The sequence below is a fragment of the Salmo salar genome, chromosome ssa11 (genome assembly GCF_905237065.1).
Source record: "Salmo salar chromosome ssa11, Ssal_v3.1, whole genome shotgun sequence".
Classification (NCBI taxonomy): Eukaryota; Metazoa; Chordata; class Actinopteri; order Salmoniformes; family Salmonidae; genus Salmo; species Salmo salar.
In genome coordinates this window covers 63,939,620-63,965,124 of record NC_059452.1, presented here as the reverse complement: position 1 = coordinate 63,965,124, position 25,505 = coordinate 63,939,620, and the positions used below count along the sequence as shown (strand labels likewise).

Sequence of the window (25,505 nt, the reverse complement as noted above, 5' to 3'; positions counted from 1 at the left end):
GTTTATGTGTCGGGGGGCTAGGGTCAGTCTGTCACATCTGGAGTATTTCTCTTGTCTTTTCCAGTGTCCTGTGTGAATTTAAATATACTCTCTCTAATTCTCTCTTTCTCTCTTTCTTTCTTTCTTTCTTTCTCTCTCTCGGAGGACCTGAGCCCTAGGACCATGCCTCAGGACTACCTGGCTTGATGACTCCTTGCTGTCCCCAGTTCACCTGGCCGTGCTGCTGCTCCAGTTCCAACTGTTCTGCCTGCAGCTATGGAACCCTGACCTGTTCACCGGACGTGCTACCTGTCCCAGACCTGCTGTCCCAGACCTGCTGGAACCCTGACGTGTTCACCGGACGTGCTACCTGTCCCAGACCTGCAGTTTTCAACTCTCTAGAGACAGCAGGAGCGGTAGAGATACTCTCAAAGATCGGCTATGAAAAAGCCAACTGACACTTACTCTTGTGTTACTGACTTGTTTCACCCTCGACAACTACTATGATTATTATTATTTGACCATGCTGGTCATTTATGAACATTTGAACATCTAGGCCATGTGCTGTTATAATCTCCACCCGGCACAGCCAGAAGAGTACTGGCCACCCCTCAAAGCCTGGTTCCTCTCTAGGTTTCTTCCTAGGTTTTGGCCTTTCTAGGGAGTTTTTCCTAACCACCGTGCTTCTACACCTGCATTGCTTGCTGTTTGGGGTTTTAGGCTGGGTTTCTGTACAGCACTTTGAGATATCAGCTGATGTAAGAAGGGCTATATAAATATATTTGATTTGATATTGCCTATACACATACAATTAACTGCCAAAATAAAGAAACACCAACATAAACTGCTTAATAGGGCGTTGGGCCACCACAAGCCAGAACAGCTTCAATGCACCTAGGCATAGATTCTACAAGTGTCTGGAACTCTATTGGAGGGATGCGACACCATTCTTCCACAATAAATTCCATGATTTGGTGTTTTATTGATGGTGGTGGAAAACGTTGTCGGAGGCGCTGTTCCAGAATCTCCCATAAGTGTCCAATTAGGTTGAGATCTGGTGACTGAGACGGCCATTGTAAAAACAGCCAGCTTCAGTCAGCTATTTAGTGCTTTCTACATAGACAGTTCAGCCTCCTATTCACAAGACCCAAACTTCTTTAGTTCTTATTGGTCAAGGTCATGCCAGACAGCATTATGTTAGCCTATCAGCAGTTAGTATTCCTGGGACGTTCAGTGTAGCACGAGCAGGGCAGATGTCAGAAAAGTGCTTCAGTCAGAAACTTACTTTCACCATACTGACAGCATTTCATGTTTTCCATCCTACTAGTCTTTCTCCTATGGTTAAAATACCTTTGCTGTCTGATATTTTATTGTGTGTGCATCTAAAAGTGCCATAAGATGTTTATATCTTGTTGTTTTCAGAGCTCAATATTAACTATTGTTATAACTGCCATTTGTATTGAGGGTGTTAGCTAGCTCGCAGTCTCGCTAGCGTTAGCTCTAGCATTAACAATTGAATTCAGAATGTATTAGGATTTAGCACGCTTATTAGCATTTAGCCATTTGTTAGCATTTCTCATGCATGGTGCTATGCTAGATTATTTGTGTATATCGCTCATGCTATATTTAAGCAATAAGGCATGCTTGGGTGGGTGTGGTATATGGCCAATATACCATGGCTAAGGGCTATTCTTAGGCAAGATGCAACACCTTTAGCTGTGGTATATTGGCCATATGTCACAAACCCCTGAGGTGCCTTATTGCTATTAAAAACTGATTCCCAATGCCAGTCAACATTCAGGGCTCGAACCACCCAGTTTATAATCTGGGTTATATTCGTAGACATTTCTACATTGCTGTACTTGCTATACAGTGCCTTGGGAAAGTATTCAGACACCTTGACTTTTTCCACCTTTTGTTACGTTACAGCCTTATTTTAAAACTGATGAGAAAAAAAAATCCTCATCAATCTACACACAATACTGAAATATTACATTTATGTAAGTATTCAGACCCTTTACTCAGTACTTTGTTGAAGCATCTTTGGCAGCGATTACAGAGTTGAGTCTTTTTGGGTATAACACTACAAGCTTGGCACACCTGTTTTGGGGGAGTTTCTCCCATTCTTCTCTGCAGATCCTCTCAAGCTCTGTCAGGTTGGATGTGGAGCGTAGCTGCACAGCTATTTTCAGGTCTCTCCTGAGATGCTCGATCGGGTTCAAGTCCTGGCTCTGGCTGGGCCACTCAAGGACATTGAGACTTGTCCCGAAGCCACTCCTGCGTTGTCTTGGCTGTGTGTTTAGGGTCGGTGTCTGGTTGGAAGGTGAACATTCCCACAGTGTGAGGATCTGAGCGCTCTGGAGCAGGTTTTCATCAAGGATATCTCTGTACTTTTCTCAGTTCATCTTTCCCTCGATCCTGACAAGTTTCCCAGTCCCTGCCGCTGAAAAACCTCTCAACAGCATGATGCTGCCACCACCATGCTTCACCGTAGGGATGGTGCCAGGTTTCCTCCAGACGTGAAGCTTGGCATTCAGGCCAAAGTGTTTAATCTTGGGTTCATCAGACCAGAGAATCTTGTTTCTCATGGTGTGAGTCTTTAGGTGCCTTTTGGCAAACTCCAAGTGGGCTGTCATGTGCCTTTTACTGAGGTGTGTCTTCCGTCTGGCCACTCTACCATAAAGACCTGATTGGTGGAGTGCTGCAGAGATGGTTGTCCTTCTGGAAGGTTCTCCCATCTTCACAGAGAAACTCCAGAGCTCTGTCAGAGTGACCATCGGGTTCTTGGTCACCTTCCTCCCCCGATTGCTCAGTTTGGCCGGACGGCCAGCTCTAGAAAGAGTCTAGGTGGTTCCAAACGTCTTCCATTTAAGAATGATGGAGGCCACTGTGTGTCTTCAATGTTGAAGACATTTTTGGTACCCTTCCCTAGATCTGTTCCTCGACACAATGCTGTCTCGGAGTTCTACAGACAATTCCTTCATCCTCATGGCTAGGATTTTGCTCTGACATGCACTGTCAACTGTGGAACCTTTATATATATATATATATATATATTTTTTTTAATTTTAATATATTAGCACAAATTTCTAAAAACCTGTTTTCGCTTTGTCATAATGGAGTAGTGTGTGTAGATTGCTGTGTATTTAAAAAAAAATCCATTTTAGAATAAGGCTGTAACGTAACAAAATGTGGAAAAAGTCTAGGTGTCTGAATACATTCCAAATGCACTGTATAAAGTAAAATATTGTTGGTTGCATTGGGAATTTTGGGGGTGGTTGCCTATGGCTACAGCCCTGCATGCGCACCTTAACCTGTTAGGGCTCGGGGGCAGTATTGACACGGCTGGATAAAAAACGTACCCGATTTAATCTGGTTACTACTCCTGCCCAGTAACTAGAATATGCATATAATTATTGGCTTTGGATAGAAAACACTCCAAAGTTTCTAAAACTGTTTGAATGGTGTCTGTGAGTATAACAGAACTCAAATGGCAGGTCAAAACCTGAGAGATTCCTTTACAGGAAGTGGCCTGTCTGACCATTTATTGTCTTTCTTTGACATCTCATTCAATTACAAAGGATCTCTGCGGTAACGTGACACTTCCCACGGCTCCAATAGGCTCTCAGAGCCCGGGAAAAACCTGAATGTCGTCATTTCAGCCCCAGGCTGAAACACATTATCGCCTTTCTCAAGTGGCCGATCAAGGGACTGTGGGCTTAGGCGCGTGCACTGGCCGCCCCCCGTCTTTGTGTTTTTTCCTCTGTTTGCCGAAAAGGAGATTCCCGGTCGGAATATTATCGCTTTTTTACGAGATAAATTGCATAAAAATTGATTTTAAACAGCGGTTGACATGCTTCGAAGTACGGTAATGGAATATTTAGATTTTTTTTGTCACGAATTGCGCCATGCGCACGACCCTGATTTACCATTTCGGATAGTGTCTGGGACGCACGAACAAAACGCCGCTATTCGGATATAACGATGGATTATTTTGGACCAAACCAACATTTGTTATTGAAGTAGCAGTCCTGGGAGTGCATTCTGACGAAGACAACAAAAGGTAATCAAACTTTTAAATCTGATTTTGGTGAAGGCTAAACTTGCCGGGTGTCTAAATAGCTAGCCCGTGATGGCTGGGCTATGTACTTAGAATATTGCAAAATGTGCTTTCACCAAAAAGCTATTTTAAAATCGGACATATCGAGTGCATAGAGGAGTTCTGTATCTATAATTCTTAAAATAATTGTTATGCTTTTTGTGAACGTTTATCATGAGTAATTTAGTAAATTGTTAGTAAATTCCCCGGAAGTTTGCGGGGGGGTATGCTAGTTCTGAACGTCACATGCTAATGTAAAAAGCTGTTTTTTGATATAAATATGAACTTGATTGAACAAAACATGCATGTATTGTATAACATAATGTCCTAGGGTTGTCATCTGATGAAGATCATCAAAGGTTAGTGCTGCATTTAGCTGTCTTCTGGGTTTTTGTGACATTATATGCTATCTTGAAAAATGGGTGTCTGATTATTTCTGGCTGGGTACTTTCATGTCATGCATATCAGTGCTACAATTGAAGTTGATTTATTCTTTCTTTTCAGAACCACAATCATTGTCAGTCACAAGTCAGACTCAGAGTGGTCTTGGATGTGTGTTTGTATCATCATTAAACCTGCTTAAATTGGTCTCCTTGTTCTGGACGGACATTGCTGAAGGATTTGTATTTTGTATTTATTATGGATCCCCATTCCTGTGGTCCAGCAAAATTAAGGCAGTTACTCAGGCCCCTGTTTAAGCCTACTAGAAAGTGTGTGTCCTCAGGCCTGGAGGGAAGCTAAAGTCATTCCTCTACCCAAGAATAGTAAAGCCCCCTTTACGGGCTCAAATAGCCGACCAATTAGTCTGTTACCAACCCTTGGTAAACTTCTGGAAAAAATTGTGTTTGACCAGATACAATGCTATTTCACAGTAAATAAATTGACAACAGACTTTCAGCACGCATATAGGGAAAGACACTCAAAAAGCACGGCACTTACACAAATTAATGATGATTGGCTGAGAGAAATTGATGATAAAATGATTGTGGGGCTGTCTTGTTAGTCTTCAGTGAAGCTTTCGACTTTATGGATCATCATCGTCTGCTGCTGTAAAAACATGTGTGTTATGGCTTTACACCCCCTGCTATAATGTGGATAAAGAGTTACTTGTCTAACAGAACACAGAGGGTGATGTTTATTTATTTATTTCACCTTTATTTAACCAGGTAGGCAAGTTGAGAACAAGTTCTCATTTACAATTGCGACCTGGCCAAGATAAAGCAAAGCAGTTCGACAACATACAAAAACACAGAGTTACACATGGAGTAAAACAACATACAATCAATGATACAGTAGAAAAAATAAGACTATATACAATGTGAGCAAATGATGTGAGATAAGGGAGGTAAAGGCAAAATGGAAGCCTTAATGGAAGCCTCTCAAACATAATCCAGGTAGAAGCAGGAATTCCACAGGGTAGCTGTTTAGGCCCCTTGATTTTTTCAATCTTTACTAACAACATGCCACTGGTTTTGAGTAAAGCCAGGGTGTCTGTGTATGCGGATGACTCAACACTATACACCTCAGGTACTACAGCGAAATGACTGCAATACTTAACAAAGAGTTACAGTTAGTTTCAGAGTGGGTGGCAAGGAATAAGTTAGTTCTAAATATTACTAAAACTAAAAGCATTGTATTTGGGACAAATCATTCACTAAACCCTAAACCACAACTAAATCTCGTAATGAATAATGTGGAAATTGAGCAAGTTGAGGTGACTAAACTGCGTGGAGTAAACCTGGATTGTAAACTGTCATGGTCAAAACATATTGATACAACAGTAGCTAAGATGGGGAGAAGTCTGTCCATAATAAAGCGCTGTTCTGCCTTCTTAACAACACTATTAACAAGGCAGGTCCTACAGGTCCTGGTTTTGTCACACCTGGACTACTGTTCAGTCGTGTGGTTAGGTGCCACAAAGAGTGACTTGGGAAAATTGCAGTTGGCTCAGAACAGGGCAGCATGGCTGGCCCTTATAAGTATACAGAGAGCGCAATCTCTCATGGCTCAAAGTGGAAGAGAGATTGACTTCCTCATTACTTGTTTTTGTAAGAGGTGTTGACAAGCTGAAGGTACCGAGCTGTCTGTTTAAAATACTAGCACACAGCTCGGACACCCATGCATACCCCACAAGACATGCCACAAGAGGTCTCTTCACAGTCCCCAAGTCCAGAACAGACTATGGGAGGTGCACAGTACTACATAGAGCCATGACTACATGGAATTCTATTCCACATCAGGTAACCGATTCAAGCAGTAGAATCAGATTTAAAAAGCAGGTAAAAATACACCTTATGGAACAGCTGGGACTGTGAAGTAACACAAACATAGGCACAGACACATGCATACATACACATGATAACATACGTACTATACACACACTTACACATGGATTTTGTGCTGTAGATATGTGGTAGTGGAGTATGGGCCAGAAGGCACACACTTAGTGTGTTGTGAATTCTGTAATTAATGTATTGTAATGTTTTTAAAATTGTATAACTGCCTTAATTTTTTCAGACTCCAGGAAGAGTAGACGCTGCCTTGGCAGCATCTCATGGGGATCCATAATAAATACAAATATAAATCTGTTGTGAAGCCAGACTTATTTGCCATTTCTTTTGCCTCATCTCTCTCAACCATAACATTTTTCAATTTCTCATCAATCCACGGGGATTTAACAGTTTTTACAGTCATTTTCTTAATGAGTGTGTGCTTATTAGTAACTGTGATAAGCAATTTCATAAATGTGTCAAGTGCAGTGTCTGGTTGCTTCTCATTACACACCACAGATCAACAAATATTCTTTACATCATCAACATATGAATCACTACAAAACGTATTGTATGACATCCTATACACTATATTAGCCACAGCCTTCGGAACTTTGGTTTTCCTAGATATGGCAACTATATTGTGATCACTATATCCGATGGATTTGGATACTGCTTTGAAGCTAATTTCTGCAGCATTAGTAAAGATGTGAACAATGTTGATGATTTCATTCCTATGCTGTTTGTAACTACCCTGGTAGGTTGACTGAGAACCTGAACCAGGTTGCAGGCACTGGTTACAGTTTGAAGCTTTCGCTTGAATGGGCAGCCTGATGAAAGCCAGTCAATATTTAAATCCCTCAGAAAATATACCCCTCTGTTGATATCACATACATTATCAAGCATTTCACACATGTTATCCAAATACTGACTGTTAGCACTTGGTGGTCTATAGCAGCTTCCCACCAGAATGGGCTTTAGGTGAGGCAGATGAACCTGTAGCCATATTACTTCAACATTATTTTAAACATGAAATCCTCTCTTATCTTTACAGGAATGTGGTTCTGAATATGAATGGCCACACCTACACCTTTTGTATTTCTTTCTTTTCTATAGATCTTATAACCATGTATTGCTACCAATGTGTCATCAAAGGTATTATCTAAGTGAGTTTCAGAGATTGTCAGAATGCAAATGTCATCTGTTACTAGCAAATTATTGATTTCATTTGACCTTGTTTCTTAAGCTACATATGTTAACATGGGTTATTTTTAGCACTTTTCTGAGATGCTTGATTGTTTTTATTGCTTTTCTGGTGTCGTGTCTTCGGCTAAGGATTAAGTGATATGACATGCTATTCTATAAAATCCTTTCTCTGTAATTAATATTACCTGATTGAGCTAATCATGTAAATTTAATTAACTAGAAAGTCAGGGCACCACGAAAGAGTGTTTATAGAGTTGTTATCTTCCGAATAAACTCTGAAAGACCTAGTAATATTTTACATCAATAGCAGTCAATATTAATCGTCACCTTATTTCAGTCTCATCTGAAAGTTGTACATTCTTGGTCATCTTCACGAACCCTGGCTAACAAGTTGAATCAGCAATACAAAATTGGGTTTAATTATTTATTTACTAAATACCTAACTAATCACACAGAATTACATATACACAGAATGCAAATGATGTCATACAGAAAACGTCCCTGGTGGACAGAACCTGTATGATGGCTTGTTACACAAAGAGAGGGGGTTGGGCTTGAATGAAAGAGCGGGAAGACTGAGGAACAAAGGGAGAAGCTAAGCTTTCATAAATACAGTATCTTAGGCATTCTAAATTACCGGCCATTTGGAAAAGGGAAATGCAATAAATATTTACTCTGAGCTGCGCTTCGGTAGGTTGGTCGTAGATGCTGGTCGTGTTGGCCAACAGAGATCATGCTGTCCTCGGAAGAATGTCTCTGGTGGTAAATTGAATACATTGTAGTATCTTCGTTGTGTGTTAGACTGGATACGTCGACCGTCCTTTCCTAGCCCACGTTTACAGCTGCTGTTGCTAACTCAAAGGCTAGGATGTCTCACTTCTTTAGTGAATAAGAGTTCAAAGTTCATACCATTCACAACCAAAGCTCACGCTGAGGTTGGCTTAGTTCTGTAGTTGACATGTTAGTCCTTTTTAACGTATGGACCGTCGTCCTTTCATCCTCGGAACAGAAAGTTATTCGCCCTTTTAACGCAGAGGCTGCAGGCCTCGCATACTCGTAACAGAAAGTTACATTTTCGTCACGGGCTTATATAGTGGAGGGAGAGAAGAGTGTGTTTCATAGTTTATAACCAATGTCTCTTCACAAGGGCGGGCCACTGATTGAACAGAGCTCTAACCTTATGAAAACCCAATTCTCTCATTTGGAAGCTAAAATTACATTTAATCTTTTCACAAATAGTTTCATTTAAATTGCATTGATATTGCACAACAATTCCATGTGAATCTGATAACTATAATCTGTAGACTTTCCCAGATACAGTTTATGTCATCCTGTCATCCGTCATAATGTCTCAGATGACAACCGAACTGACATCATATTCATTAAGTACCAACGCATATTTACAACTGGTTCTATTACTGAAATATGGTTCCTTTCCCCCCACTTGTTTGATGTTCCCAGACTCTCTATGTTTAACAAAGGCTATTCAAGAGTCCTTCAGTAGTCAGAGAGAGAGGGAAGGGAGAAAGGTATTTATGGGGGGGGGGGTCATAAACCTTACCCACAGGCCAACGTCATGACACTGGGAAGCTTAGCAGAGGTAGACATGCTCAGGTTATTTATGTTAGTGCAGGGTGAGATGCACACAGTGGACTTCCTGCTATGGCACACCACCTCAGTTCTAACAGTATAACTATGGTTCATAGGCACAGGTCGCAATTGTAAATGAGAACTTGTTCTCAACTTGCCTACCTGGTTAAATAAAGGTGAAATAAAAAAATTAAAAAAACATGATTACTGCATACAATAGCTGTAGGATCAGCAGAGGCATTCAGGGCAGGACAAGGGACATAAATTATGTTACTTACATTGTGTCTTCCAACGCCCCTGGGATAATGTACATTTGCTGAAGCATTATGACAACTCAGCAACACAATGGTAGGTATTGACTGAGCTGGGCTTGGGTCAATGATAAGTCATTGTCTCAATGTAGCCTTATAATGCTGTGAAAGGATCCAGGAACCTAAATGATTTGGGTGGATCCCATCCTCCTTATAATACAAGCTTTGTTTCCAATAGGTATCAACATTGTCAATAAATGTTCCACCCACAGAGCTGCAATAGTCTCGTAGCCACTTATGGAGGGCTAAAATTCTTCTGAACCATTCCTTGCTATGATTTAGGGAGGGCAGAGGGCCAGATATTATGGGACTTTTGCTGGTGTCAAGTAGTGTCAATTAGTTCTTTAAAATCAATTTTCAGCTGTTCTGTGTTGCCCTTCATAATGTCATTGAATCCCACATGAACATTGATAGACTCAATTTCCTGATGCTGGTTTAACATGTTTGGGAGAAGCTTATTGATGTCCTGTACTCATGCTCCTGGATAGCACAACATTTTTGCTCCAGAGGACTGAGACATTTCTCACCATTGAACTGCCCAATACAACGGCCGGAGAAGGGAATTGAGAAATCCGCCCATTCTCACCCCTCACACAATTTCGTTGAGCCTTTCAAGGGCCCACAAGTAGCAGGATAACGTTTGACCGCTGCTCCTGGCGATATGTCCAAACCTCCCACAGCAGTGGTTACTACTGGCCTCGAAACCAGCACCTGAGTTTTCTATCTATTTTAATGGTCCTTCGATTTTGTAACCAACCACAATTTTAACTTTTTAGTGACGGGGCAGTATTCGGAAATTCAGATGAATGACGCGCTCAAATTAAACTGCCTGCTACTCGGGCCCAGAAGGTAGGATATGCATATTATTAGTAGATTTTGATAGAAAACACTCTGAAGTTTCTAAAACTGTTTGAATGATGTCTGTGAGTATAACAGAACTCATATGGCAGGCAAAAACCTGAGAAAAATCCAACCAGGAAGTGTGGAAATCTGAGGTTTGTAGTTTTTCAAGTGATTCACTATCCAGTATAGAGTGACTTAGGAAGTGCAAAATGAACCCTAAGGCTTCCACTAGATGTAAACAGTCTTTAGAACCTTGTTTCATGCTTCTATTCTTACTGGGGAGAGAATAAGAGCCCATTCAACCAGTGGACCAGCCTGAGACCAATGAGTTGCTTACTGGGCGGTCACACAGGCGCACCGTTCCTTCTTTTTCCTCTGTAATGAATACGCTATTGTCCGGTTGGAATATTATCGAATATTTATGATAAAAAGACCCTAAGGATGTATTGTAAACATTGTTTGACATGTTTCAACGAATGGTAATGGAACTTTTTGACTTTTCGTCTCGGGTTTTGCGCTCGCGCAATATGCCTTTGGAACAGTGATCTGAACGCGTGAACAAAACAGAGGTATTTGGACATAAATATGGAGTTTATCGAACAAAACTAACATTTCTTGTGGAAGTGGGAGTCCTGGGAATGCATTCTGACAAAGATCAGCAAAGGTAAGTGAAGATTTATAATACTATTTCTGAGTTTTGTTGACTCCAGAACTTGGCGGGTAACTGTATAGCTTGCTTTGATGGTTGAGCTCTGTACTCAGAATATTGAACAATGTGCTTTCGCCGTAAAGCTATTTTGAAATCTGACACAGCGGTTGCATTAAGGAGAAGTGTATCTTAGCTAGCGTCCCACATGTCCCAGAAAGGTTATTAATGTTCCTTCGATTTTGGAACCAACCAATATTTTTCAGTCATGACTTATGGTTTATATCGTTTTCATGCTAATCAAACTATTCAATGACCACTCATGCCCATTGTCTTCCTATGGGGGCATAGCCATGGTAGCCAAAATAATGGCCTGCCCAGCATTTTTATATATGACCGTAAACATGATGGGATGGGCTAGGGGGCAGTATTTTCACGGCCGGATGAAAAACATACCCAATTTAAACAGGTTACTACTCTGTCCCAGAAACTAGAATATGCATATTATTAGTAGATTTGGATAGAAAACACTCTGCCGTTTCTAAAACTGTTTGAATGGTGTCTGTGAGTATAACAGAACTCATATGGCAGGCAAAAACCTGAGAAAAAGTAAAGCAGGAAGTGGGAAGTCTGGTGCTTGTAGTCCTTTCAAGTGATTGCCTTGACTGTATACAGTGACTTAGGGTTCATTTTGCACTTCCTAAAGCTTCCACTAGATGTCAGCAGTCTTTAGAACGGTGGTTGAAGATTCTATGGTGAATTTGAAGGGAATACCAGCTGTGGTAAACTGGTGTCCCATTATAAGGCATGGGCTCAAGTCACGCGCAATGACTTGGGAGCGAGCTGAGTTCATATTCACTCCTAAAGAGAACGGATAGGTCCGGTTGGAATTTTATTCAAGGTATATGATAAAAACAACCTAAAGATTGATTCTATACATCGTTTGACATGTTTCTACAAACTGTAGTATAACTTTTTTGACTTTTCGTCTGGACTAAGTAAGCACGCGCGTAGTGGATTTGGATAGTGAACCTAACGCGCGAACAAAATGGATTATTAGGAAATAAATATGAACTTTATCGAACATTTATTGTGGAGCTGGGAATCCTGGGAGTGCCTTCTGATGAAGATAATCAAAGGTAAGTAAATATTTATAATGTCATTTCTTAGTTTTATTGACTCCAAGATGGCGGGTTTCTGTTTGCTAGTTGTTAGTGTCATCTGGGCTGTACTCAGATTATTGCAAATTGTGCTTTCGCCGTGAACCTTTTTTGAAATCTGACAAAGCGATTACATTTAGGAGAAGTGTATCTAGAATTCTGTACATAACAGTTCTATATTGATCAATGTTTACGATGAGAATTTAAGTACTATGTGTGCTCATTGTGCTGATTCACCGGTGGGTTTGGAGGGAAAACATTTCTCAACATTACGCGCCAATGTAAAATGCTGTTTTTGGATATAAATATGAACATTATCGAGCAAAACATACATGTGTTGTGTAACATAATGTCCTAGGAGTGTCATCTGATGAAGATCGTCAAAGGTTAGTGCTTCATTTAGCTGTGTTTTGGGTTTTTGTGATGCATCTAGTTGCTTGGAAAATGGCTGTGTGGTGTTTCTTGTGAAGTTTATGTCCTAACATAATCTAATTTTATGCTTTCGCCATAAAGCCTTTTTGAAATCAGACAATGTGGTTAGATTAACGAGAAGTTGATTGTTTGAGAAAATGGAATTATGAGATTATAGCTGTTTTAAATTTGGCGCTCTGATTTTCCACTGGCTGTTGTCAACATCAATCCCGTTAACGGGATGAGAACGGGAAGGGGTCCCATAGAGGTTAATTGTTTAATTTACTCAGGAACCACACCTGTGTGAAAGCATCTGCTTTCAATATACTTTGTATCCATCATTTACTCAAGCGTTTCCATTATTTTAGAAGTTACCTGTACATGCTACATGTTAGACTTTTTGGGCTTTTCTGGAGAGCTGGTGGGGGATACTATTTGTAAATCATGGTTTATTTAAGCAAAAAGGCCAATATAACACAGCTAAGGGCTGTTCTTAGCCGTGGTATACTGGCCATACACCACAACCCGAGGTGCCTTATTGCAATTATAAACTGGTTACCAACCTAAATAAAACAGTAAGCAAGTATTTTTGTGTCATACCCGTGGTATATTGTCTGATATACACAAGGCGGAAATGCTGTTTCAACCAATCAGCATCCAGGTCCCAAACTAACCGGTTTATAATACGGTTTAGCAGTCAACAGGTTGATATGTATGATATAATTCAGATGAAGTCTATGAGCTTTGGTGTAACAATGTTCAATGTTCTCTACTCGTCTGCCAGTTATTATGTCTACTCAACCTTGTATTGTTAAGGTAAACATTTTATTGAGTCTAAACCTTTATTGGTTAATTTGCCGGACCTGGACTAAGAAGCAAGCTTAATGAAGATTCTCAGTTCAAAGTATTTTTTTGTCCAGTTTTACACTAAATCTGTGTCTGGGAAATTGGTCTTATGTAAGTTCCTGAGGGTGTTTTAATTAACTCACATCTGCCTGGACGATGATGCAGTCCTGGTCCTTGTCCACCTGTAGCTGGGGGATGACGGGCAGCGCATCCTGTGACTCCGACATGGCCATGACCACGGCCAGCGCCTCTTCCTCCTCCATCTTCTCCTTGCACTTCTGGTGCTGCGTCACATCCTCACTGTACGTCCCCACAGCCCCCCCTCCCCCTGGCATGTCCCCGACTTGCTCTGGCGATAGCACGGCCACCTCCGACTGGAAGGTGATGGTGGTGGCATCGCCGGCTACCGATATTGAGGTTTCCAGGAGGTCTTCCATGGAGGAATTGAGCTCGGCTGAGGCGTTCAAGCCGCATAACTTCTCCTCCATGGGGGTGAAGCAGCTGTCCTCGCTGGTGATAAGGGTGGTGGCTCCCTCCATGTGGCCCTCTGTGGAGAGGCCTTCGCCTCCGGAGGTGCTAGTAGAAAGGCTGGTTGACTCCCCCTGGAGGTCCAGCTTCAAGCTGCTCTTAGAGACTCTTGGTGTGGATGGGGTGCAGAGGACCTTGGGCAACTCGGGGGTGGTGGATCGGGAGGGCTTTGGTCTGTGGATCTGGCTGGAGGGGACGTGTTGCGCCTGGGTGAAGCAGGTGGAGGGGAGCTGCTTCTCAGGGTCCTTGCTGCTACAGGGCTTCTGCTGGTGGAACATGCACTGGGCGCCAGGGGAGCAGGAGGAGGCAGAAGATGCCAGCTTGCTGGGGACGAAACTCTGGGGTCGGGGTTTGGGATTGCTGTCAGGGCCCGGGAAGGAGGTGGAGGGTGAGGGGAGGCTAGGGGCTTGGCTGGAAGAGGAGGAGTTCAGAAACTGGCTGAGGGGGCAGTTACGTGCCCGAACAGGAAGCTTTGGGTGCCCGGCCTGGGCCCCACTGCACGCGGAAGCTGCCATATCGGGATGCCAGGTGCTAGTTGAAATGGCCGCTAACCTCTCAGTAATATCCTCAGGACTTGCTCCCACCTTGCCAAAGCAACCTCTCACTCCCTTTCCACTGGCTAGCTGAATCGTATGCGTTGGTGTGTTGCTCTCGGTCATGTTGGGCGAGTTCTGAGGTGCGGAGGGCTCCAGGAAGGCGGCGCTGACCAGTTCATGTGCCTCACTGGTGCTGTAGTCCATGATCTCCAGGCCCAGGTTGATGGCGTCCAGGATGTCCATCTCCTCGGCGATGGCGAGCAAGCAGCGGCGCATGCGGGCGTAGTGCGTGGAGCTGATGATGCTAAGCATGTCCAGGAGTTTGACGAAGACATGCGGCACGCGGGCCACCATGCGTGCGGCGCTCAGGAAAACGCGGCGAGACAGCTTACCCACCATGGAGTGGGAGTTGTCGGTGGACTGCAGCGTGAAGCTCAGCAAGGGAAGCAGCTTCTGATACCTGGAGAGAGGAGAAGGACAACTTAAAAGGCTGTGTCTCAAATGACTCCCTATTCCCTAGAGAGTGTACAATGTTTTGCAATAAATGCACTGTGTGAGATACAAATGTATGATTCAAGAAAGAAATCCAGAATGGAGAGTGGTTATGAGTCTATATATTCTTACTTGAAAAAAAGGTTTAGCATTTCCATAATGCTACCAACATTACAAATAGCCCAAAATACTGAATAACAAACTACTAATCAGGACACCATTTCTAATAAAGTTTGAGGTGTTTATTAAAAGGCCCAGAGAATATATAATAGAACCTTAGGAGTCTGGCAATGAACATTTAGATTAATGGACCAGGTCAAGGCTATGTGTCAAAGGATACGCACTCCAGTCTAAAAGGTCTTGACCTTGTTTCGGTGGTCGAGGATATACCAGGCTATACCTACTCAGTGGCCTTGTGGTTAGAGTGTCTGCCCTGAGACTGGGAGTTCAATTCCCGGCCGAGTCATACCAAAGACAGTAAAAATGGGACCGGGGCGGCAGGTGGCGCTATTTTAACTCATATTAGGCTGTCAACCATGTCCAATCACCATCTCCATGTCCATGTTTCAAAAGCCAATCATGTATTGCTTCTCATTCTTTGGAAGAAGGACACAGCCTCACACCACTCCATATTTTGAACAATGGAGGCTATTGGATGACTCATTCAACCACTTGGGAAAAAAAGAGCAACGTCCAGACAGTGCACGATTGAGACAGAACTGTAGCTCGCTAGCTAGCCAACCTTCTCCAACTTTCTCTTGGACTATCAGATTAAAAACATGAATTATACTGCAATGCTGATATTAACCACAGCCAACTTGTTTTCCAACAATAGAATTTAAATAGTAACCGCTAACTTGTGGCTATCAATAGCTGCTACATAGCTTAGCTACCTGGCAAGCTAGCTAGCTAGCATGGTAACAGTATAGTACATTTACAGTAGCTCTCATTTTCATAGGTAAGAGAACTGTCCAAGTAAAATATAACGCAATCTGCTAACATTACCATGGTTAAGTTATTGCCCATTTTAATAAATGCTATTCAACTAGCTAAGTTCATTAGCTATCTAGCTAAAGTTTTCTATCTATGTAAACAGCTTTGCTATCTATGTAAACAGGTCACAGGTTTTTTTTTTAAACTACACTTACAATATCACATTTATGTAAGTATTCAGACCCTTTACTCAATACTTTGTTGAAGTACCTTTGGCAGTGATTACAGCCTTGAGTCTTCTTACGTATGACACTACAAGCTTGGCACACCTGTTTTTGGGGAGTTTGTCCCATTCTTCTCTGCAGATCCTCTCAAGCTCTGTCAGGCTGGATGGGGAGCATCGCTGCACAGCTATTTTCAGGTATGTCCAGAGATGTTCGATTGGGTTCAAGTCCGGGCTCTGGCTGGGCCACTCAAGGACATTCAGAGACTTGTCCCGAAGCCACTCCTGCATTGTCTTGGCTGTGTGCTTAGGGTCGGTATCCTATTGGAAGGTGAACCTTCGTCCCAGTCTGTGATTCTGAGTGCTCTGGAGCAGGTTTTCATCAAGGATCTCTCTGGACTTTGCTCCGTTCATCTTTCCCTCGATCCTGACTAGTCTCCCAGTACCTGCCGATGAAAAACATCCCCACAACATGATGCTGTCTCCAACATGTTTCACCGTAGGGATGGTGCCAGGTTTCCTCCAGACGTAACGTTTGGCATTCAGGCCAAAGAGTTCAATCTTGGTTTCATCAGACCAGAGAATCTTGTTTCTCATGGTCTGAGAATCCTTTAGGTGCCTTTTTGGCAGACTCTAAGCCGGCTGTCATGTGCCTTTTACAGAGGAATGGCTTCCATCTGGGTACTCTACCACAAAGGCCTGATTGTTGGAGTGCTGCAGAGATGATTGTCCTTCTGGAAGGTTCTCCCATCTCCACAGAGGAACTCTGGAGCTCTGTCAGAGTGACCATTGGGTTCTTGGTCACCGCCCTGGCCAATCTCCCGATTGCTCAGTTTGGCCAGGCGGCCAGCTCTAGGAAGAGTCTTGGTGGTTCCAAACTTTTTCCCTTTAAGAATGATGGAGGCCACTGTGTTCTTGGGGACCTTCAATACTGCAGAATTTCTTTTGGTACCCTTCCCCAGATCTGTGCTGCCACACAATCCTATCTCGGAGCTCTACGGACAATTTCTTCGAACTCATTGCTTGGTTTTTGCTCTGACATGCACTGTCATTTGTGGGACCTTATATAGACAGGTGTGTGCCTTTGCAAATCATGTCCAATCAATAGAATGTACCACAGGTGGACTCCAATCAAGTTGTAGAAACATTTCAAGGATGATCAATGGAAACAGAATGCACCTGAGCTATTTCTGTATTGTTTTTTATTTTTGCAAAAATTTCTAAAAACTTATTTTCTCTTTGTCATTATGGGGTATTGTGTGTAGATTGATGAGGATATGTTTTATTTAATCCATTTTACAATAAGTCTGTAATGTAGCAAAATGTGGAAAAAGTCAAGGGATCAGAATACTTTCTGAATGCAAATTATATACTTACGTATTTGTTTATGAATTAAAATCAGTCAGTCCATGATATAGTCTCACCACATTCTTTTGGAGAGATTGGAAACCCAAATTGGTCTACATGGACAAGTTCTGGCCTGGTTTAGATCTTATCTGTCGGAAAGATATCAGTTTGTCTCTGTGAATGGTTTGTCCTCTGACAAATCAATTGTAAATTTCGGTGTTCCTCAAGGTTCCGTTTTAGGACCACTATTGTTTTCACTATATATTTTACCTCTTGGGGATGTCATTCGAAAACATAATGTTAAATTTCACTGCTATGCGGACGACACACAGCTGTACATTTCAATGAAACATGGTGAAGCCCCAAAATTGCCCTCGCTAGAAGCCTGTGTTTCAGACATAAAGAAGTGGATGGCTGCAAACTTTCTACTTTTAAACTCGGACTAAACAGAGATGCTTGTTCTAGGTCCCAAGAAACAAAGAGATCTTCTGTTGAATCTGACAATTAATCTGGATGGTTGTACAGTCGTCTCAAATAAAACTGTGAAGGACCTCGGCGTTACTCTGGACCCTGATCTCTCTTTTGAAGAACATATCAAGACTGTTTCAAGGACAGCTTTTTTCCATCTACGTAACATTGCAAAAATCAGAAACTTTCTGTCCAAAAATGACGCAGAAAAATGTATCCATGCTTTTGTTACTTCTAGGCTGGACTACTGCAATGCTCTACTTTCCGGCTACCCGGATAAAGCACTAAACAAACTTCAGTTAGTGCTAAATACGGCTGCTAGAATCCTGACTAGAACCAAAAAATGTGATCATATTACTCCAGTGCTAGCCTCCCTACACTGGCTTCCTGTTAAGGCAAGGGCTGATTTCAAGGTTTTACTGCTAACCTACAAAGCATTACATGGGCTTGCTCCTACCTATCTTTCCGATTTGGTCCTGCCGTACATACCTACACGTACGCTACGGTCACAAGACGCAGGCCTCCTAATTGTCCCTAGAATTTCTAAGCAAACGGCTGGAGGCAGGGCTTTCTCCTATAGAGCTCCATTTTTATGGAATGGTCTGCCTACCAATGTGAGAGACGCAGACTCAGTCTCAACCTTTAAGTCTTTACTGTAGACTTATCTCTTCAGTAGGTCCTATGATTAAGTATAGTCTGGCCCAGGAGTGTGAAGGTGAACGGAAAGGCTGGAGCAACGAACCGCCCTTGCTGTCTCTGCCTTGCCGGTTCCCCTCTTTCCACTGGGATTCTCTGCCTCTAACCCTTTTACAGGGGCTGAGTCACTGGCTTACTGGTGTTCTTCCATGCCGTCCATGGGAGGGGTGCGTCACTTGAGTGGGTTGAGTCAATGACGTGGTCTTCCTGTCTGGGTTGGCGCCCCCCCTTGGGTTGTGCCATGGCGGAGATCGTTGTGGGCTATACTCGGCCTTGTCTTAGGACGGTAAGTTGGTGGTTGGAGACATACCTCTAGTGGTGTGGGGGCTGTGCTTTGGCAAAGTGGGTGGGGTTATATCCTGCCTGTTTGGCCCTGTCCGGGGGTATCATCGGATGGGGCCACAGTGTCTTCTGATCCCTCCTGTCTCAGCCTCCAGTATTTATGCTGCAGTAGTTTATGTGTCGGGGGCTAGGGTCAGTCTGTTACATCTGGAGTATTTCTCTTGTCTTATCCGGTGTCCTGTGTGAATTTAAATATGCTCTCTCTAATTCTCTCTTTCTCTCTTTCTGTCTTTCTCTCGGAGGACCTGAGCCCTAGGACCATGCCTCAGGACTACCTGGTATGATGACTCCTTGCTGTCCCCAGTCCACCTGGCCGTGCTGCTGCTCCAGTTTCAACTGTTCTGCCTGCGGCTATGGAACCCTGACCTGTTCACCGGACGTGCTTGTTGCACCCTCGACAACTACTATGATTATTATTATTTGACCATGCTGGTCATTTATGAACATTTTAACATCTTGACCATGTTCTGTTATAATATCCACCCTGCACAGCCAGAAGAGGACTGGCCACCCCTCATAGCCTGGTTCCTCTCTAGGTTTCTTCCTAGGTTTTTGGCCTTTCTAGGGAGTTTTTCCTAGGGAGTTTTTCCTAGCCACCGTGCTTCTTTCACATGCTTTGCTTGCTGTTTGGGGTTTTAGGCTGGGTTTCTGTACAGCACTTTGAGATATCAGCTGATGTACGAAGGGCTATATAAAAATACATTTGATTTGATTTGATATAGCCTGTTGACTAATTTGCCATGATGCTTGATTAGCCTATTTGCTTGAATACAGAAAATGTTCCAATAATACCATGGATTCTTATAGGCTTACTATTTTAGCCTAGTTTACATTAGGTTTGACATGTATTGGTAGTTGTTCTTGTGGTAGTCTGATACATTCATCCTGTTCATTTTAGATGTCCAAAAAGCCCCATAAGGGAGTGGATGTCTCGCTTGCGGACATTTGCCACCACAGGGGATTGGTTTGCTGATGCGGGCAACAGGCCAGCTCTGAGGCAGGTATGACCTCTTTCAGAAGGCATATGGTAAATGGCAAAACATGCATTGGCCTATAACATTTGAACTGTGTGTTCATCCAGAAAACATGCTGTGTTACTAGAAATACCTGTCATTAAATGTAGGCCTTTACTACTAATGAACATCAACTTTATTATAATATCTGGCCATCAAATTGTCATTGCATTTTGTAACAAAGTATACACAGTGTCAAAGTCCCAAGCTGTGATCTTGTCAACCAACAAAAACAGGTTAAGGAAAGTTCCAGAGAGAGCTAGAGTTCATCACCCCTTGACTCCTGGTTTCGGGTGTGGGGGATGGGTAGTGGGGTGAGCTGCTTGAGAGTGCTGTGAGATGGTGAAGTCACCAGCAGGGGCCCTTCTGGTAACACTTTACTTGACACTTAGTGCCATCACACGTTATGACACATTCCTAACCATGTCATAATGTCATAACAGCTGACATGGAGGCGAAAGAAATGCACACCTGTTTAGGTGAGGTGCTGGCTAGCGGAGTAAAACACTTGAAAAAGAAAAGGAGAGCCGCACACTCTAGGAGCTCAGATGCAATAATTTAACTTCTATGGGAAACGTGGGACGTGAGCGTACCACTCTATTCAACAGCCAGTGGAAGACCGTGGTGCGAAATACAAAACCTTAAAAATGCTATAACTTCAATTTCTCAAACATATGTCTATTTTACACCATTTGAAAGATAAGACTCTCGTTAATCCAACCACATTACAAAAACATGCAAAAATCTCTGAAACTGGAAACACTTATCTCCCTCACTAGCTTTAATCACCAGCTGTCAGAGCAGCTCACAGATCACTGCACCTGTACATAGCCCATCTATAATTTAGCCCAAACTACTACCTCTTCCCCTACTGTATTTATTTATTTTATTTATTTAAATATTTAAATATTTTCATATTTATATAAAAAAACAGCTTTTTACATTAGCATGTGATGTTCAGAACTAGCATACACACCGAAAACATCCGGTGAATTTACTAAATTACTCAGCATAAACGTTCACAAAATACATAACAATTATTTTAAGAATTATAGATACAGAACTCCTTTATGCAATCGCGGTGTCAGATTTTAAAATAGCTATTCGGCAAAAGCACATTTTGCAATATTCTGAGTACATAGCTCGGCCATCACGGCTAGCTATTCAGACACTCGCCAACGTCGAGGCTCAGTAAACTCAGAATTACTATTACAAAAATTGGATTACCTTTGCTGTTCTTCATCAGAATGCACTCCCAGGACTTCTACTTCAACAACAAATGTTGTTTTGGTCCCAAATAATCCATAGTTATATTCAAATAGCTCCGTTTTGTTCGTGCGTTCAGGTCTCTATCCGAAGGGTGACGCGTGGGCGCATTTCGTGACAGAAATTTTTTAAATATTCCATTACCGTACTTAGAAGCATGTCAACCGCTGTTTAAAATCAATTTTTATGCTATTTTTCTCGTAAAATAGCGATAATATTCCAACCGGGCAACGTTGTATTCATTCAAAGGCAGAAAGAAAAAAATGGCCACATCTCATGAACGCGCATCTCCTGCCTCTGAGCAGACCACTCACAAACAGAGCTCCTGTACTTAGCCCAGAGACAGCAGACACCCCATTCGACTTTCTGGTGGCTTCAGAGAGCCAATGGAAGCCTTAGAAAATGTCACATTACAGCAGAGATGCTGTATTTTCGATAGAGATGCAACCGAAGGCCAACAAATTGTCAGACAGGGCACTTCCTGTATGAAATCTTCTCAGGTTTTGGCCTGCCATATGAGTTCTGTTATACTCACAGACACCATTCAAACAGTTGTAGAAACTTTAGAGTGTTTTCTATCCAAATATACTAATTATATGCATATTCTAGTTTCTGGGCAGGAGTAGTAACCAGATTAAATCGGGTAAGTTTTTTATCCGGCTGTGAAAATACTGCCCCCTATCCCAAAGAAGTTTTAAGAATGTGAAATGTCAGAATAATAGTATAAAGAATTATTTATTTCAGATTTTATTTCTTTCATCACATTCCCAGTGGGTCAGAAGTTTACATACACTCTATAGTATTTGGTAGCATTGCCTTTAAATAGTTTACCTTGGGTCAAACGTTTCAGGTAGCCTTCCACAAGCTTCCCACGAAAAGTTGGGTCAATTTTGGCCCATTCCTCCTGACAGAACTGGTGTAACTGAGTCAGGTTTGTAGGCCTCTTTGCTCGCACACACTTTTTCAGATCTGCCCACAAATTTTCTATAGGATTGAGGTCAGGGCTTTGTGATGGCCACTCCAAAACCATGACTTTGTTGTCCTTAAGCCATTTTGCCACAACTTTGGAGGTATGCTTGGGGTCATTGTCCATTTGGATGACCCATTTGCGACCAAGCTTTAACTTCCTGACTGATGTCTTGAGATGTTGCTTCAATATACCCACATAATTTTCCTACCTCATGATTCCATCTATTTTGTGAAGTGTACCAGTCCCTCCTGCAGCAAAGCACCCCCACAACATGATGCTGCCACCCCCGTGCTTCACGGTTGGGATGGTGTTCTTCGGTTTGCAAGCCCCTCCCCCCTTTATCCTCCTAACATAACGGTGGTATAATGATGGTCATTATGGCCAAACAGTTCTATTTTTGTTTCATCAGACCAGAGAACATTTCTCCAAAAAGTACGATCTTTGTCCCCATGTGCAGTTGCAAACCGTAGTCTGGCTTTTTTATGGCGGTTTAGAGCAGTTGCCTCTTCCTTGCTGAGCGGCCTTTCAGGTTATGTTGATATAGGACTTGTTTTACTGTGGATATAGATACTTTTGTACCTGTTTCCTCCAGCATCTTCACAGGTGTGCCTTTGCTGTTGCTCTGGGATTGATTTGCACTTTACGCACCAAAGTGCGTTAATCTCTAGGAAAAAGAACACATCTCCTTCCTGAGCGGTATGACGTTTGCGTGGTCCCATGTTGTTTATACTTGCGTACTATTGTTTGTTCAGATGAACGTAGTACCTTCAGGCGTTTGGAAATTGCTCCCAAGGATGAACCAGACTTGTGGAGGGCTACAATTTATTTTTTGAGGTCTTGGCTGATTTCTTTTGATTTTCCCATGATTTCAAGCAAAGAGGCACTGAGTTTGAAGGTAGGCCTTGAAATACATCAGCAGGTACACCTCCAATTGACTCAAATGATGTCAATTAGCCTATCAGAGGCTTCTAAAGCCATGACATCATTTTATGGAATTTTCCAAGCTGTTTAAAGGCACAATCAACTTAGTGTATGTAAACTTCTGACCCACTGGAATTGTGATATAGTGAATTATAAGTGAAATAATCTGTCTGTAAACAATTGTTGGACAAATTACTTGTATCATGCACAAAGTACATGTCCTAACCGACTTGCCAAATCTATAGTTGGTTAACAAGTAATTTGTGGAGTGGTTGAAAAACGAGTTTTAATGACTCCAACCTAAGTGTATGTAAACTTCTGACTTCAACTGTATGTATGGCAGAAAAACATAAAACGTATTTAAGATGTTTTGGTACTTAATTGGTCTAGCCTATACTCCAAAATTTGAGTAATCACTGTTGTGTGCACTGTATTATCGCATTTTGTTGCGAAAACATTGACGTCCCGAACAGATAACACTTGGTTTCCCAAACTAAGCACTGGGTAGCTGCAGGAACAAGGTTGGAGAGAGACCATGGCATAGAGTTTGGGAGAATATCACCTATCGAGCAGCGAGAGCATGCTCGTCAAACAGTGGTTGATGCATGGAGTGAAGTAAGTGTTCTTATATTTATTTCTCAGTTGCTCATATTATATATTAAGCATATGCTCCGCTATTAAACCGAAGTAACCTACATAACAGACCGGCGGGAAAGCGTGCAGCCTACATTCACTAGGCTATTTGAGTGCATACAGATGACATGTCTTTTTTCCACTGTCCCTGTTCCTGCCCATTTGATAATGGGCCATTGTAAATCAAAAATAATTAGTAAAGACAAGATCAAATTGAGAATAGTCTGATGCGTGAAAATATGATCAGTTGATGAGAAAGTAGCTGTGCAGCCTGAGACAAGGAACAGAGCAATCTGTTTTTGCTACTTTCTCAAATCATCAATAGTGTCACGACTTCCACTGAAGTCGGTCCCTCTCCTTGTTCGGGCGGCGTTTGGCGGTCGACGTCACTGGTCTTCTAGCCATCGCCGCTCCACCTTTCATTTTCCATTTGTTTTGTCTTGTTTTCCCGCACACCTGGTTCACATTCCCTCATAAGACTAAATGTATATTACCCTCTGTTTCCCCCATGTCTGTGTGTGGAATTGTTCTTTGTTTAGGGTGTTACGCTACAGGCTGGCTTGCGCTAGGTTTGATTCAAACCTAGGTTTGTTTGTTTCGTTTATCCGGTTCATGTTACTGTGGTTGTGCTTTGTGCTGCCTCGCCTGTGCCTTTGGGCCAGGGTGTATATTAAAGTTCTCCTGTTATCACCCATCTCTGCTCTCCTGCGCCTGACTTCCCGGCAACCAGTCACTCACCCCGTTACAAATAGCCTATAGTCACACCATGCAGCCCATATATGTTTTGATTTCCAAGATATTCTAAGGTTTGTATCATTCACAACTAAAGTTGCCAAATAACTCTAAATCTAGCATATAGGACTTGTTCAAATTTTCACTTATAGCAATATATAGCAACTTCATATGCGCGCAGGCAATCTGTAATGGGAAAAATATCCTTTCTATTTTATTCAGCTAAGTTCAACTATATTCATTTTACTATAAAATCAGATAAAATACAATAATGGCATATGAACCATATCTTGTCATCTAAATGAACAAGCCTACAGCCTATGGCATGGAGCATAGCCAGATAACTTAGGTCTACAGTAGGCCAACACATATTCTCTTCTTTGGAAATACATTATTTTCATATTATAATGTTTCTTTAGATCTGACTAAAATAAATAATGGATTTGTTGTGATGGTGTTTATTAAATTGATTTATTAGCCTTTTTTTAATGTAGATGTTCCAAAGGCACGCAACAGCGGCTTGTATGGCTAGAGGCCTGGAGATGGTAAACATGTTTAAGTTAATTACTGTGAGACCAGCAGTCTTTTGCATGGCAATAACCGGCTGACAAAATTTCATGACCGCCACAGCCCTGTGTACGGCCCCATGTTGCAAGGATTTGTACACAATTCCTGGAAGATGAAAATGTCCCAGTTCTTCCATGGCCTGTATACTCACCAGACAGGTCACCCATTGAGCATGTTTGGGATGCTCTGGATCGACGTGTATAACAGCGTGACCCAGTTCCCGCCAATATCCAGCAACTTCACACAACCATTGAAGACGAGTGGGACAACATTCCACAGGCCAAAATCAACAGCCTGATCAACTCTATGCAAAGGAGATGTGTCACGCTGCACGGCGGTCACACCAGATACTGATTGGTTTTCTGATCCAGGCCCCTACCTTTTTATTTAAGGTATCTGTGGCCAACAGATGCATATCTGTATTCCCAGTCATGTGAAATCCATAGATTCATGCCTAATGAATATATTTAAATTGAC

General features: G+C 42.3%; 1 protein-coding gene across 1 annotated transcript in view; it reads right to left on the bottom strand.

Annotated features, from left to right (window-relative positions):
- Positions 1-25,505, bottom strand: part of LOC106562896 (mitogen-activated protein kinase kinase kinase 1) — a 74,173-nt gene that overhangs the window by 21,060 nt on the left and 27,608 nt on the right. The window contains exon 13 of the mRNA XM_045688879.1: positions 13,505-14,885. Coding sequence (XP_045544835.1) covers positions 13,505-14,885 — 1,381 coding nt within the window. The remainder of the gene's footprint in view (positions 1-13,504; positions 14,886-25,505) is intronic.